This window comes from Leptodactylus fuscus, chromosome 2 (assembly GCF_031893055.1).
Source record: "Leptodactylus fuscus isolate aLepFus1 chromosome 2, aLepFus1.hap2, whole genome shotgun sequence".
In the NCBI taxonomy this organism is placed as follows: Eukaryota; Metazoa; Chordata; class Amphibia; order Anura; family Leptodactylidae; genus Leptodactylus; species Leptodactylus fuscus.
The window spans coordinates 225,029,988-225,042,003 of NC_134266.1; the positions used below are offsets into that span (position 1 = coordinate 225,029,988).

General features: G+C 41.3%; 1 protein-coding gene across 1 annotated transcript in view; it reads left to right on the plus strand.

The window, feature by feature from the left end:
- The window catches only part of STAC3 (SH3 and cysteine rich domain 3), a 69,258-nt gene extending 57,678 nt beyond the window's left edge, over positions 1–11,580 (plus strand). The window contains exons 8-11 of the mRNA XM_075265752.1: positions 3,221–3,312; positions 5,254–5,305; positions 7,679–7,819; positions 9,434–11,580. Coding sequence (XP_075121853.1) covers positions 3,221–3,312; positions 5,254–5,305; positions 7,679–7,819; positions 9,434–9,532 — 384 coding nt within the window. The 3' untranslated portion in view covers positions 9,533–11,580. The remainder of the gene's footprint in view (positions 1–3,220; positions 3,313–5,253; positions 5,306–7,678; positions 7,820–9,433) is intronic.
- Positions 11,581–12,016: the final 436 nt, after the last annotated feature.

Consider the following 12,016-nt stretch of genomic DNA (forward strand, 5'->3'; position numbering starts at 1 on the left):
GACTGTCTACAAAGCACAGAAAAAAACATTAAAGCATACCTCCATTCTAAACATCTTTTCATGAATCAATACTACATGTTAGAATGTGAAATGTTGTAATTTATCTTATTAAGGAGATCTGTTTCCTTCTCCACTTTTTAAGCTGTTTTCCTGTTCCTTATCTTTAATATGACTGCCTGTTTATATTATATTCACCTTGCACATCAAGTTCTATGGAGAAGGGAGGAGTGGAGTAATATTCTCCTGATGTGTAGTTTCCTAATTCTGTGCACTAGTAGCCTCTTATCTACAACATAATATTGTAGAATAGCAAAGTGAAGAGGCAGCAATTAATTTGAGTGTCTTTTCTATCCCCTCCCTTCTTCATAAACTAATACGTAGAAAATAGCAGCCTGAAAAGTGGAGAAGAAAACATATTTCTTTAGTAAGAGATGTCACATATAATAACTTGTAACTATTTATTTATGAAAAGTTGTTTATAATTGGAGGTACACTTTAAATAGAGGCTGACTGGAGGTACGCTCACTAAAAGAGTCGACTCTTTTGTCTCTTTTCAGTAAGCGTAGCCAAATAATCGAGCTCCCTGAATATAGCTGAAATTCCCATCACTAGTAGGTGCACCTGATCTAAACAGTGATTATGTAGCCCTGGCTTGTAAGCTGGATCCAGCTGGATCTAGCACATGCACTGTATGCAGTGCAACTGGCAACACTGTATGCTGTGCTAGGTGCTGCTGGAGCCGGCTTGTGAGACCCTCCACATGACTATTCACATGTTGAGTGTGCTATTTTAGAACGTTTATATTACAAACTAAGCGACAGCTTAAGGCACTGATGGGAGCCATGCTGTCCTGGAGCAGCTGATCTGCAGGGGTCCCGTGTACCACACCTACGCAGATCTAGTAATGATGATTTTAGCTCCTATATAAAAGTGAAATTAAGTAATAAATATATCCCTTTTATTGGTCTTTATGGTGTTATGTGGCGATAGTTTTTGTTCTATCATGAAATTTAGAGTAGAACAGTGCTGTATACATTTTCTGTTTTCAGGAAAGAGATCAGTTTTAGGGAAGACATATCTCAATAAAGCAAGTAAAAAGATCTTTTAGCACTTTACACCCTGCATTCTTATATTTTATCAAAATGCTCTTAAAGGGGTATTCCCATGTACGTAACTATTTTTAAATGTGTAGATAATTAAAATAAACATTTTTGCAATATAAGTCATTAAATATATTTTGCAGAGTTGTAAAGATTTTCTATAAATATCTTGTGGTCATAGTCTTGTTCTCTTCATCACTTGCCAATGGATATAACCATGAATGCAAGAACTTTCTAAGGGCAAAAAATCTGCCATGATGTCCTTATTGTGGCCGGGATATCTTCTCATACATGTAGTGTCCCTGCCTGATATCCCAGCTACAATGAGAAAACCATGGCTGGGTTCCTGACAAGTACCACAGAAAGTTTCTGCATTTGTGGTCGTATCCATTGGCAACCGATCAAGACAACAGACGTCACCACTAAGAAAGTTAGAAAAAATATTTAAAACTCTGCAGAATTTTTCTACTACTTATATTTGCAAAAATGTTTAACTTTTAAATATCTATGGGAAGAATATGCAAATCTGTCTTCCATGATGTAATTAGGATGCCAGTGCCTCAGTGTTGCAAACCAATAGAGGGCGCTCACTGGAATGTGCAAGCCTGTCTTCCCTGATGTAATTAGGAAAACAGAATCTCAGTGATATAGCCCAATTAAGGCTGCTCCCTTTAACATCATGCTCGACCTTCCAAGAGGCCTTTGTTTTGCAATGATGCTGGGATTATTACCAGGTATAGTCTCTCAACCAAGGACGGCCGTTTCGATGTTATTGCATCTCGTCAGCCCGGTGTAGAGAAGACTAACCTGGTAGAGGTGAGAGGCTTAGACAGGGTTAGGGGGATATCGTCACTTAAATATCTACAAATATAGATATGATTATGTACATGGAAATACCACTTTAAACAATCTTGGGTTTCCTCAGCTTGAGCTGCAATAACTTGCATGGACTGGCCACCTCCTTAGCTCTTATCTCTCTTGTAGTGTATGCAGGGCCGGCTCCAGGTTTTTATGGGCCCTTGGGCGACAGAGCCTCAGTGGGCCCTCTTGTAAAGGAGGTGGGGGACTCGAGACACTGTGCGTTGCAGATAAAGCAAGTGACGTCATGCAGGAGTGTGGCGTCACCAACGCCATACCTTCCAATCTTTTAAAGAGTAGAAAGAGGGGCAAAATGTGCGGCGTGCTCTGCGCGCCGCTGCAAATTTGGCTCCACCCACTTTTATGTTAATTCCACCCATTCTCATTCATTTATTATGTGCTCCCACACAGTATAATCCTCCTACAGTCACCTGTAAATTATATGCCCCCCCCATCTCTCCCCCAGTTTCATATACACCCTTCCTCTGCCCCCAGTTTCATGTCCCCCCTTCATCTCTGTCCCCAGTTTCATCACGTTCTCCCCCTTCATCTGCCCACAGTTTCATGTCCCCCGTCTCTGCCCCAGTGTCATGCCGTTCCCCCCCCTCCCCTTCATTTGCCCCCTCAGTTTCATTGGGCCCCCTCCATCTCTGTCCCCAGTTCCATGCCGTTCTCTCCCCACCCCCTCCATCTGCCCAAGTGTCATGCTGTTCTCCCCCCCTCCATCTGCCCCAGTGTCATGCCGTTCCCCCCCTCCCCTTCATTTGCCCCCCAGTTTCATGGGCCCCCTTCATTATGTTTCACCTTAATATGTAATACAAAACAAACACTTAAACTCACCTTCTATCACTCACCTTCCATCGTTCCCCCGACGCTCCTCTCTCCAGTCACATACGCGATGCAGGAGCTGTGAGATCAGCTCCTGCTTAGCTACGGCCCGGCTTGCGTGTGTAAGCGTGATGTGATGACGTCATCGCGCCTACACACGCAAGCCGGGCCGGAGCTTTAAAGCAGGAGCTGATCTCACAGCTCCTGCATCGCGTATGTATTTCAGCTCATCGGCGGACGGACGCCGATGAGCTGAAATTGTGACAGGCAAGTGCCGGGGGGCCCCCAGAGGCTCTGTGGGCCCCGGCACTTGCCCGACTATGCCGTGCGCTGACGCCGGCCCTGAGTGTATGGATGGGTCTGCCTAGATTACGGACATTCAGCTCATTCTTGTCACTGATTTGTATTATCTGCTACATTTCTGCCCATATCAGAATAAGAAGACACAACCTGGCTTCATGCAGTCTCACTATTTTGTTGCTCTTTATCGTTTCAAAGCACTGGAGAAGGATGACCTGGATTTCCAGTAAGTATTAGTTTTTGTCATTTCCTTGACATTTTCTTAGCTATATAATTTACCGATTCAAGATGTTTTATAGATAACATTTACAGTCCTATGAAAAAGTTTGGGCACCCCTATTAATCTTAATCATTTTTAGTTCTAAATATTTTGGTATTTGCAACAGCCATTTCAGTTTGATATATCTAATAACTGATGGACACAGTAATATTTCAGGATTGAAATGAGGTTTATTGTACTAACAGAAAATGTGCAATATGCATTAAACCAAAATTTGACTGGTGCAAAAGTATGGGCACCTCAACAGAAAAGTGACATTAATATTTAGTAGATCCTCCTTTTGCAAAGATAACAGCCTCTAGTCGCTTCCTGTAGCTTTTAATCAGTTCCTGGATCCTGGATAAAGGTATTTTGGACAAACAATTCAAGTTCAGTTAAGTTAGATGGTCGCCGAGCATGGACAGCCCGCTTCAAATCATCCCACAGATGTTCAATGATATTCAGGTCTGGGGACTGGGATGACCATTCCAGAACATTGTAATTGTTCCTCTGCATGAATGCCTGAGTTGATTTGGAGCGGTGTTTTGGATCATTGTCTTGCTGAAATATCCATCCCCGGCGTAACTTCAACTTCGTCACTGATTCTTGAACATTATTCTCAAGAATCTGCTGATACTGAGTGGAATCCATGCGACCCTCAACTTTAACAAGATTCCCGATGCCGGCATTGGCCACACAGCCCCAAAGCATGATGGAACCTCCACCAAATTTTACAGTGGGTAGCATGTGTTTTTCTTGGAATGCTGTTTCTTTTTGGACGCCATGCATAACGCCTTTTGTTATAACCAAACAACTCAATTTTTGTTTCCAAAATGAAGCTGCCTTGTCCAAATGTGCTTTTTCATACCTCAGGCAACTCTATTTGTGGCGTACGTGCAGAAACGGCTTTTTTCTCATCACTCTCCCATACAGCTTCTATTTGTGCAAAGTGCGCTGTATAGTTGACCGATGCACAGTGACACCATCTGCAGCAAGATGATGCTGCAGCTCTTTGGAGGTGGTCTGTGGATTGTCCTTGACTGTTCTCACCATTCTTCTTCTCTGCCTTTCTGATATTTTTCTTGGCCTGCCACTTCTGGGCTTAACAAGAACTGTCCCTGTGGTCTTCCATTTCCTTACTATATTCCTCACAGTGGAAACTGACAGGTTAAATCTCTGAGACAACATTTTGTATCCTTCCCCTGAACAACTATGTTGAACAATCTTTGTTTTCAGATCATTTGAGAGCGGGCTGTCCATGCTCGGCGACCATCAAACTTAACTGAACTTGAATTGTTTTGTAGAAAGAAATGGTCCAAAATACCTTCATCCAGGATCCAGGAACTGATTAAAAGCTACAGGAAGCGACTAGAGGCTGTTATCTTTGCAAAAGGAGGATGTACTAAATATTAATGTCACTTTTCTGTTGAGGTGCCCATATTTTTGCACCGGTCAAATTTTGGTTTAATGCATATTGCGCATTTTCTGTTAGTACAATAAACCTCATTTCAATCCTGAAATATTACTGTGTCCATCAGTTATTAGATATATCAAACTGAAATGGCTGTTGCAAACACCAAAATATTTAGAACTAAAATTGATTAAGATTAATAGGGGTTCCCAAACTTTTTCATAGGACTGTATGTAAAATCAACTTATGCCAATTTCACACTGTTGTTCTCTAGTCCGTTGAAGCAACAACAGAGAGATGGACTGCTAAAATAGCAATAACATGGACCCCATTGACTATGTTGGGGTTCGTCCTTTAAAAACTGTAACTGGCGGAAGAAAAAATCCTCCGTGCAGGACGCTATCCTCTGCTGATTTTCACGAGGACATTGCAGCGGAGTCTTAACTGGCATGCATATATAGTAACATCAATGACACTAATATGTATTTTTTTTGCAGAGCTGGAGATAGGATCACAGTCGTTGATGACTCCAATGAAGAGTGGTGGAGGGTACGTGGACAATCCATTTATGATAGCAAGATTATACACTTACTGTACATAATGTGCGGGTGTGAACACAGCCTTAGCTACATATAGAAGTAATCTAAGCTGTATAGGAAGAGTAAAGCCTCATTCACACAACAGTGAATAATGGTAATATGACGTCCGTTTTTTTAATGAACGTCACATGGCAGCATTGTATTCAATGAAAAACTGGAAAACTAGTGCCCCTCTGGTGCAAGACAGCTGTGAAAATTTGCAGAAATGGGGTACAGGACGGCACTCAACTCCAAATGACCAGAATTAGTCCAGGTTCATGTTCACTGGGCAACTAACCAACTCCCAAATAGAAGCCATGTAAGAAAATTATGTGAAGGCACTCTGAGACGGTAGTCTGGGAAGAACCGTATGACATCACACTTTCAGCCTACCCCTCTCTGGACCAATGCCTGATGAAGGGACAAGTTCCTGGAATGTTAACGTTGCAGCGTATAACGAATTGTTAAAAAACACTTTTTACTGAACAAATCGGAGAGCCATCACTTAGTTTTCTTACATGGCAGAGAAAAATTGACATTTTTAACATGTATTTTGCACCTCAGTCATCTGAATGTATAAATACCCAAATTCTGTTTCATTTAAAGGGGTTGTCCAGCATAAACTAAAACTTTAACACTAAGCTAAAACCCATTGAAGTCAATGGGATTCTGTTTTACAGCGCTCACTCTGACACGTGTTTACGTGTCAGAATGAGCAGCACGTTACTCTGTGTGAAAGCAGCCTAAGGGTGCATTCACACGGTGTAACGTGCCGCATGATGTGGCACGTGTACGCCGCGTGACCCTTTGCATGCCGTACACGCTCCCATTCATTTCAATGGGAGCGGGGATCGTATGCGCCGCACTAGTTTGCTGCCGTGAATAAATGCACGGCCGCAAACTAGCGCGGCGCATACGATCCCCGCTCCCATTGAAATGAATGGGAGCGTGTATGGCATGCAAAGGGTCACGCGGCGTACACGTGCCACATCACGCGGCACGTTACACCGTGTGAATGCACCCTAAGTGTCACAAACTGATCCAATGTAATTGAAGTAATACTTTGTGACATTAGCAAGTAGAGAATTAGACTGATTATATACATCTGATATATATTTATATTTACACACACATATAGTTATATGAAATTTTTTTATACATTTACTTAATGGTGGTGTGCTAGGAGTTTACATATAGAAGTTAATTGGCATTTCATTTTCTATCTTTTATTTACTCCTATTTCAGTTTCGATGTAGCTAGCAATAACTTGGCACATCTGACTAGGGTTATGAAATATGGCACCAGTGTAATAGCTACATTTCACCTACAGGGAATATGTACATTAAACTAATAAAAATGCTAATTAGTTTCAAAATGTATCAAGCCATCAAAACCTAGAAGATTGATATAAAACACAGCTCAACATAAAAATTCTATGCAAGAAGAAGGAATCATTACTTAGATCTTTGTGATCAATGGTTCCTCTGCTTGTGCAGACCTTAAAGGGATTATCCAGGACTGTGATATTGAGCTGCACTTCCTCTTCTCAGGCAGTGACATCATGCCCATTGGTTACATTGCCATGTTACAGCTCAGTCCCAATCATATGAAAGCCATACCAAGTACAGACACTAAACAGTGTACGGCACTGTGCTTGGTAAGTAGGGCCACAGCAATCAATTCTATAGTCCTTAAAGGGTTCATGTACACTCACACTGAGCATGTGTGGTCCCCTTAGTGTGAAACCAGAGGCATGAAGTGGCACAATAGGGAGCTCATGCGCCTTTATAGCAGCTCTTTTATGGCTCTTATAGATATATTGCTGAAACACTGTATCTTTATATATGCAGAGGCTAGTAGAGTCTTTACAACAGTGCGCAGTCTGTATGAATGGTGGTGTCCATCTTACATGATATGTAGAAGCATTGTTTTCTTTATGATTAATGCTCCGTTAAAGGGAGTCTGTCAACAAAACCCAAAATATCCACCCAGTCCCACAGATGTTTTTGTCAATATGCAAATGAGCCCTTTGGAACAATGGTATTGTTGCCATTGTTCCAGTGATGTAAGTGTCAACACTGATAAGCATATTGTTATAAATGGTGATATTTCAGCAATGGAGAATTCAATTCACAAGGGGAATGCACCATGTGATACAAGTGAACATAACCTATATATGTGCGGATAGGTCCGGCTCACATGAATGTAATGCCTTTTTTTCCCATGAAAATTTGTGACTCCATCGCCAAAATGTTCATTACACATTCATTTAAATTTGAGAATATACTAATATTTTGTATGGATGAATTAGAACAGAACTTAATCTTTATTTTTCCCATCTTAGGGTAAAGTGGGTGACAAGGCGATAGGCTACTTTCCAGCTAACTTCATCATTCGTGTACGAGCTGGTGAGAGAGTATACAGAGTAACCAGATCTTTTGTGGGAAATAAAGAAATTGGACAGATCACACTAAAAAAAGATCAGGTAAGAATATAATTTAGAATTTATTATGATGGTATACATGTATTCATTTTTACAAGGCTAGACAGATTTGTATGGGTTTATACAACAAAAACAGACAAACAGACCCGGCTATGTGAGAGACATCCTCTGCCTTCTCACTGGTGGCTTACTGCACATCACTCTACTGCAGGGGTGCTCATACTTTTCCAGTGTGTGAGCTACTTTATTAGCTGACCAAGGCAAAAGATCTACCTGGGCGTGGCCGGGGCAGGCTTGTGGGCGTGGCCGGGGCAAACCTGTGGGTGGGCTTCTGGGCAGGGTGGGTGTGTCTGTGGGCGGAGCTTGGCATGTGGGCGGGCCAGGCGGATTGTGACAGCAGGAGACAGCGGCGTTCTGTGGCTGCCCAGGGATCCCCACTGTCTGCTTCTTCTCAGCGCAGGCTGAGAGTTATCTCTGGACACTATCAGGCTGGAGCTGCGGCAGCCCCGCCTGCCAGTGTCCGGAGATGACTCTCAGCCTGCACTGTGAACAAACAGACACCGGGGATCCCTGCATCCCGCGAACCCTAATTTTTCAAAACTTCTACAATTCGCTCTAGCGTGCCGGGTATCAGCTTCTGGGCCAAATCCTAACTGATGACAAGCCATTCTTGTCTAATATGTCCTTGTAATTTATTATAATCTGTGGAGATTATCACAAACAAAAATTGCCATAAACTCCAAGCACTGAATGAGGTTAAGATCCTGTTAGAAGGGGAAAGGCAAAGGGAGGAGACGCCAAAAAGAAAGCCTTGAGTGAAGAAAAGCCTAGCTATGGATTGCCATCCGTTCAGATTTGTCCCAGAATCTGATATCCAGCATGTCAGGGCCAGGGGTGAACCTGCCCCTTTCGCCGCCCGAAGCAAACGACAGAAAGCCGCCCCCCCTCCCCCGGGAGGAGGGGGCGTGGCGGAGCGGAGGGGGCACGGCTTAGCGAAGGGGGCGGGGTTTAGCACCGTTCGCCGGCAGAGAGCAGGCACGGAGAAGACCTGCTCTCTGCCTGAGCGTGAGGGGAGGCTGCCGGAGTAACGCTGCTCCAGTGGCCTCCCCAATCCACCGCTCCGTGCTAAGCCAGTCCAGGACAGCTTGTTAGGTAAGAAAAAATGCCGCCCTCCCTGGGGCCCTGGCATAGCGCCGCCTGAAGCGCTCGCTTCAGGTCGCCTCATGGGAGGTGCGGCGCTGGTCAGGGCAAATTGCAGAGGTCTTGAAAAATAAGGATCAACACTGGAAAAATAGAGTCTATACTTATGGGTGTCTATAAGAGTGTCTATAAGAGTGTCTATACATATGGGTTATGATTAATGGGTTTGTCAAGAATTAGAAACAAATGTCTGTTATTTTTCCAGTAATAGCTCCACTTTCTTCCGTGGTCTGTAGCTGATATTTCAGTTTGCAAAAACTGACTTGAATGGGATTGAGCTGCAATGCAAGATATAGCCCAAGGATAAGATTGCTACTGTTTCTGGGGGGGGGGGGGGATGATTGTTTTTATTTCTTCTAATCTTGGGCAACATTTCTAATTTCTGGGCAATATTTGGATTTATTTTTTAGTTTAGCCTTGCACAGTGTTTGATCATCTGCTGTTTCCTTGATCTAGATTGTGGTACAGAAAGGAGAAGAAGTGAATGGTTACATCAAAGTCTTGACTGGACGAAAGGTGGGACTCTTTCCTGTAGACTTTCTGCAAGAGATATGAGGAAGCGAGAAGAGAGAGCTGACAGACTGAAAGAAGTGGAACATGACATAATGATTGACATAGTGATCGCATCCACCTCTGAGCATTTGAGACAATTTTTCCTTACAGGGAAACAGGGCTCACAGCTATACTATACTATCTGGATGTTGAACATTCTTTTAGCTCTGCCTGGAGTAGGAATGGTATCACCTAGGTCTCAACTAATCCAAACTTACAGAGTTGACTGGGTTTGGGGTGCGGAGGTGTTTACATGTTATAAGTCAAACACTGTAAAAATAATGTATAATAATTGGTATCTCCATTGGGTCAACAGGAGAAATATTGAGTGGATTTTATAAGTTTTCTAAAAAGTAAAGGAAATAGTATTGACCCTATCAATATATTACATTTTTCTTTATTTCCCATGACGTCTTTAGAAATATACATACAAAAATCTGAGGCATGTAAAATGTAAGTGTCCTGTCCCTGCTTTCGCACCATGAATTACGAAATATGGATATTTTCTAATATCTGTTTCCCATGTAAGTACCTTCTAAATAACACAAATTTACAAACTAGAAATGGTACAAAACTTAGGTACTCTTCATGTGTTTTTTTTTTCTGTTCCTATACACTTTAAAACATACAGGGCGGAATAATAGTAAATATCATGAATAGTTTGCATTATCTTAAAGCCATTGGTTTTCTCCCTTTATTCATTTTGATATTTCTTGACTTTTTTTTTTTTTTAGTTCCTGCTATATTATATATCAGGTGTTTTTCTAGTTGTTTTACTATTTTGAAGCAAGTAACTCTCATGTAGGGATGGGCTGACCGTTGGCCATTACAGCAGTTTCTGTTTGCTAATCTTGGAACAGTTCTAAAAGTTTAAGGGCCTGAAAATTCTTAAATAATTGCATGTTATTAATCCAAGTGTATCCTGATAGGTAAGGGGTCATAAACAATTCATATGAAGAAATACCAATGCTTTTTACATAAGTCTCCTAAACACCTAGTAGAAAGCATTCATGTCATAAATGCGACACTTGAATTTGCGAATCTACAACCAAAATTCCCATGATAGTTACATAGTTTAGAGTTGTATGTTTTTGGTTATTTATTAATAGTGTTGTTGTTGAATTGTATAAATGTATTGCTCTTTACAATGGAAATTGATTGACATCAACACATTAGTGATATCAAATGGTTACACTAGGGACAGGATACACCTTGTATTATACGGAACCCCAGCTGTTCCTGAATGTCAAGTGGCTTGAGTACAGTGATACACATACTAGCAATACCACATGTGCCAGAAATTGCTCAGCACTACTTTTTATAAAATGATAGATCTATTTAATAACTATTAAGATTTTTGTTTTACATAAGGTCCACTTTACACATTAGTATGGTTCTAGGACATGTGCTCGCAAGAAATATCTACTATACAATATCCTGCCTCTCCAGGCTACACAGACTTGTTTTAGGCCCTCTTAGATAATTAGGATATAACAAGTTAATTTTGTTTTTCTACTGTGAACATAAAATCAAAAAATAACATTAGTTTTTATGGGTCTCAAAATAACATACTAACAATAAGGATAGCAACATCATGTTATGGACCCTGGTTGCACAATTGTATCATACTTAAACAGACATGACAAGGAATGATGATGGTATGGAAAGGCCAGAGGGTGGGTAATAATGGGGCCAATGGGTGGGACAAGGTTCAAATTTTGATAAAGGAAGATGGGATAGTATGGGTGGATACTATATGGACAAAGGAAGTGGATTGTGTATTGAGTTGTTGGTCATGTCTGTTTTTAGTGGTGATGCACATAGTGGAAGGGCATATCTCTCTCATAATGTGTATTGGGGCACAAAAGATTTTGGGAGCCCATGTAAATTGAACAACATAAAATTCATAAAATAAAAAAGTATGTACATCCCATCTGAAAATATACCAACAGTACTTACATTTTATATTGTGATTGATATCCCCTTTAATAACATTTTGATAATTTATTTTTCCTATGAATAAAAATAAATTTATGTTTAAGTGCCCAAAATTTGAAATGGTCTCTATCTTTTCAACAACCTTGGGATAAATAAACAGTAAATGTGAATATAAGAAACTTTGTACTATATCTTATGGGTTTCTTCCCCTTTCAGTTGGGCTGTTCCCTTGCTTCCCCTATGTTTTCTAAATTGACTTTCACTCTGAAAACCTCTGCTATATCCATCTGAAGATGGACTGCAGGTCACATGACTCAGATTAGACGTCTATCAAAGTCTATGGAGAGGGGATGGAGGAGTGAGCAGTGAGAGGGAGACAGCATCAGAAATACAGGTTTAATGTGGTGCTGGAGCTAAAAAGGAGCTGGTTATCACAACCAAAGTACGTTATTCACATAAGTACAGGTCAGTGCTTTTCTATATATTTAATTTATGATCCAGGGTCTGTTTCTAAGTGAAGAGACATAGTTATGCATCAAATTCTCAGAA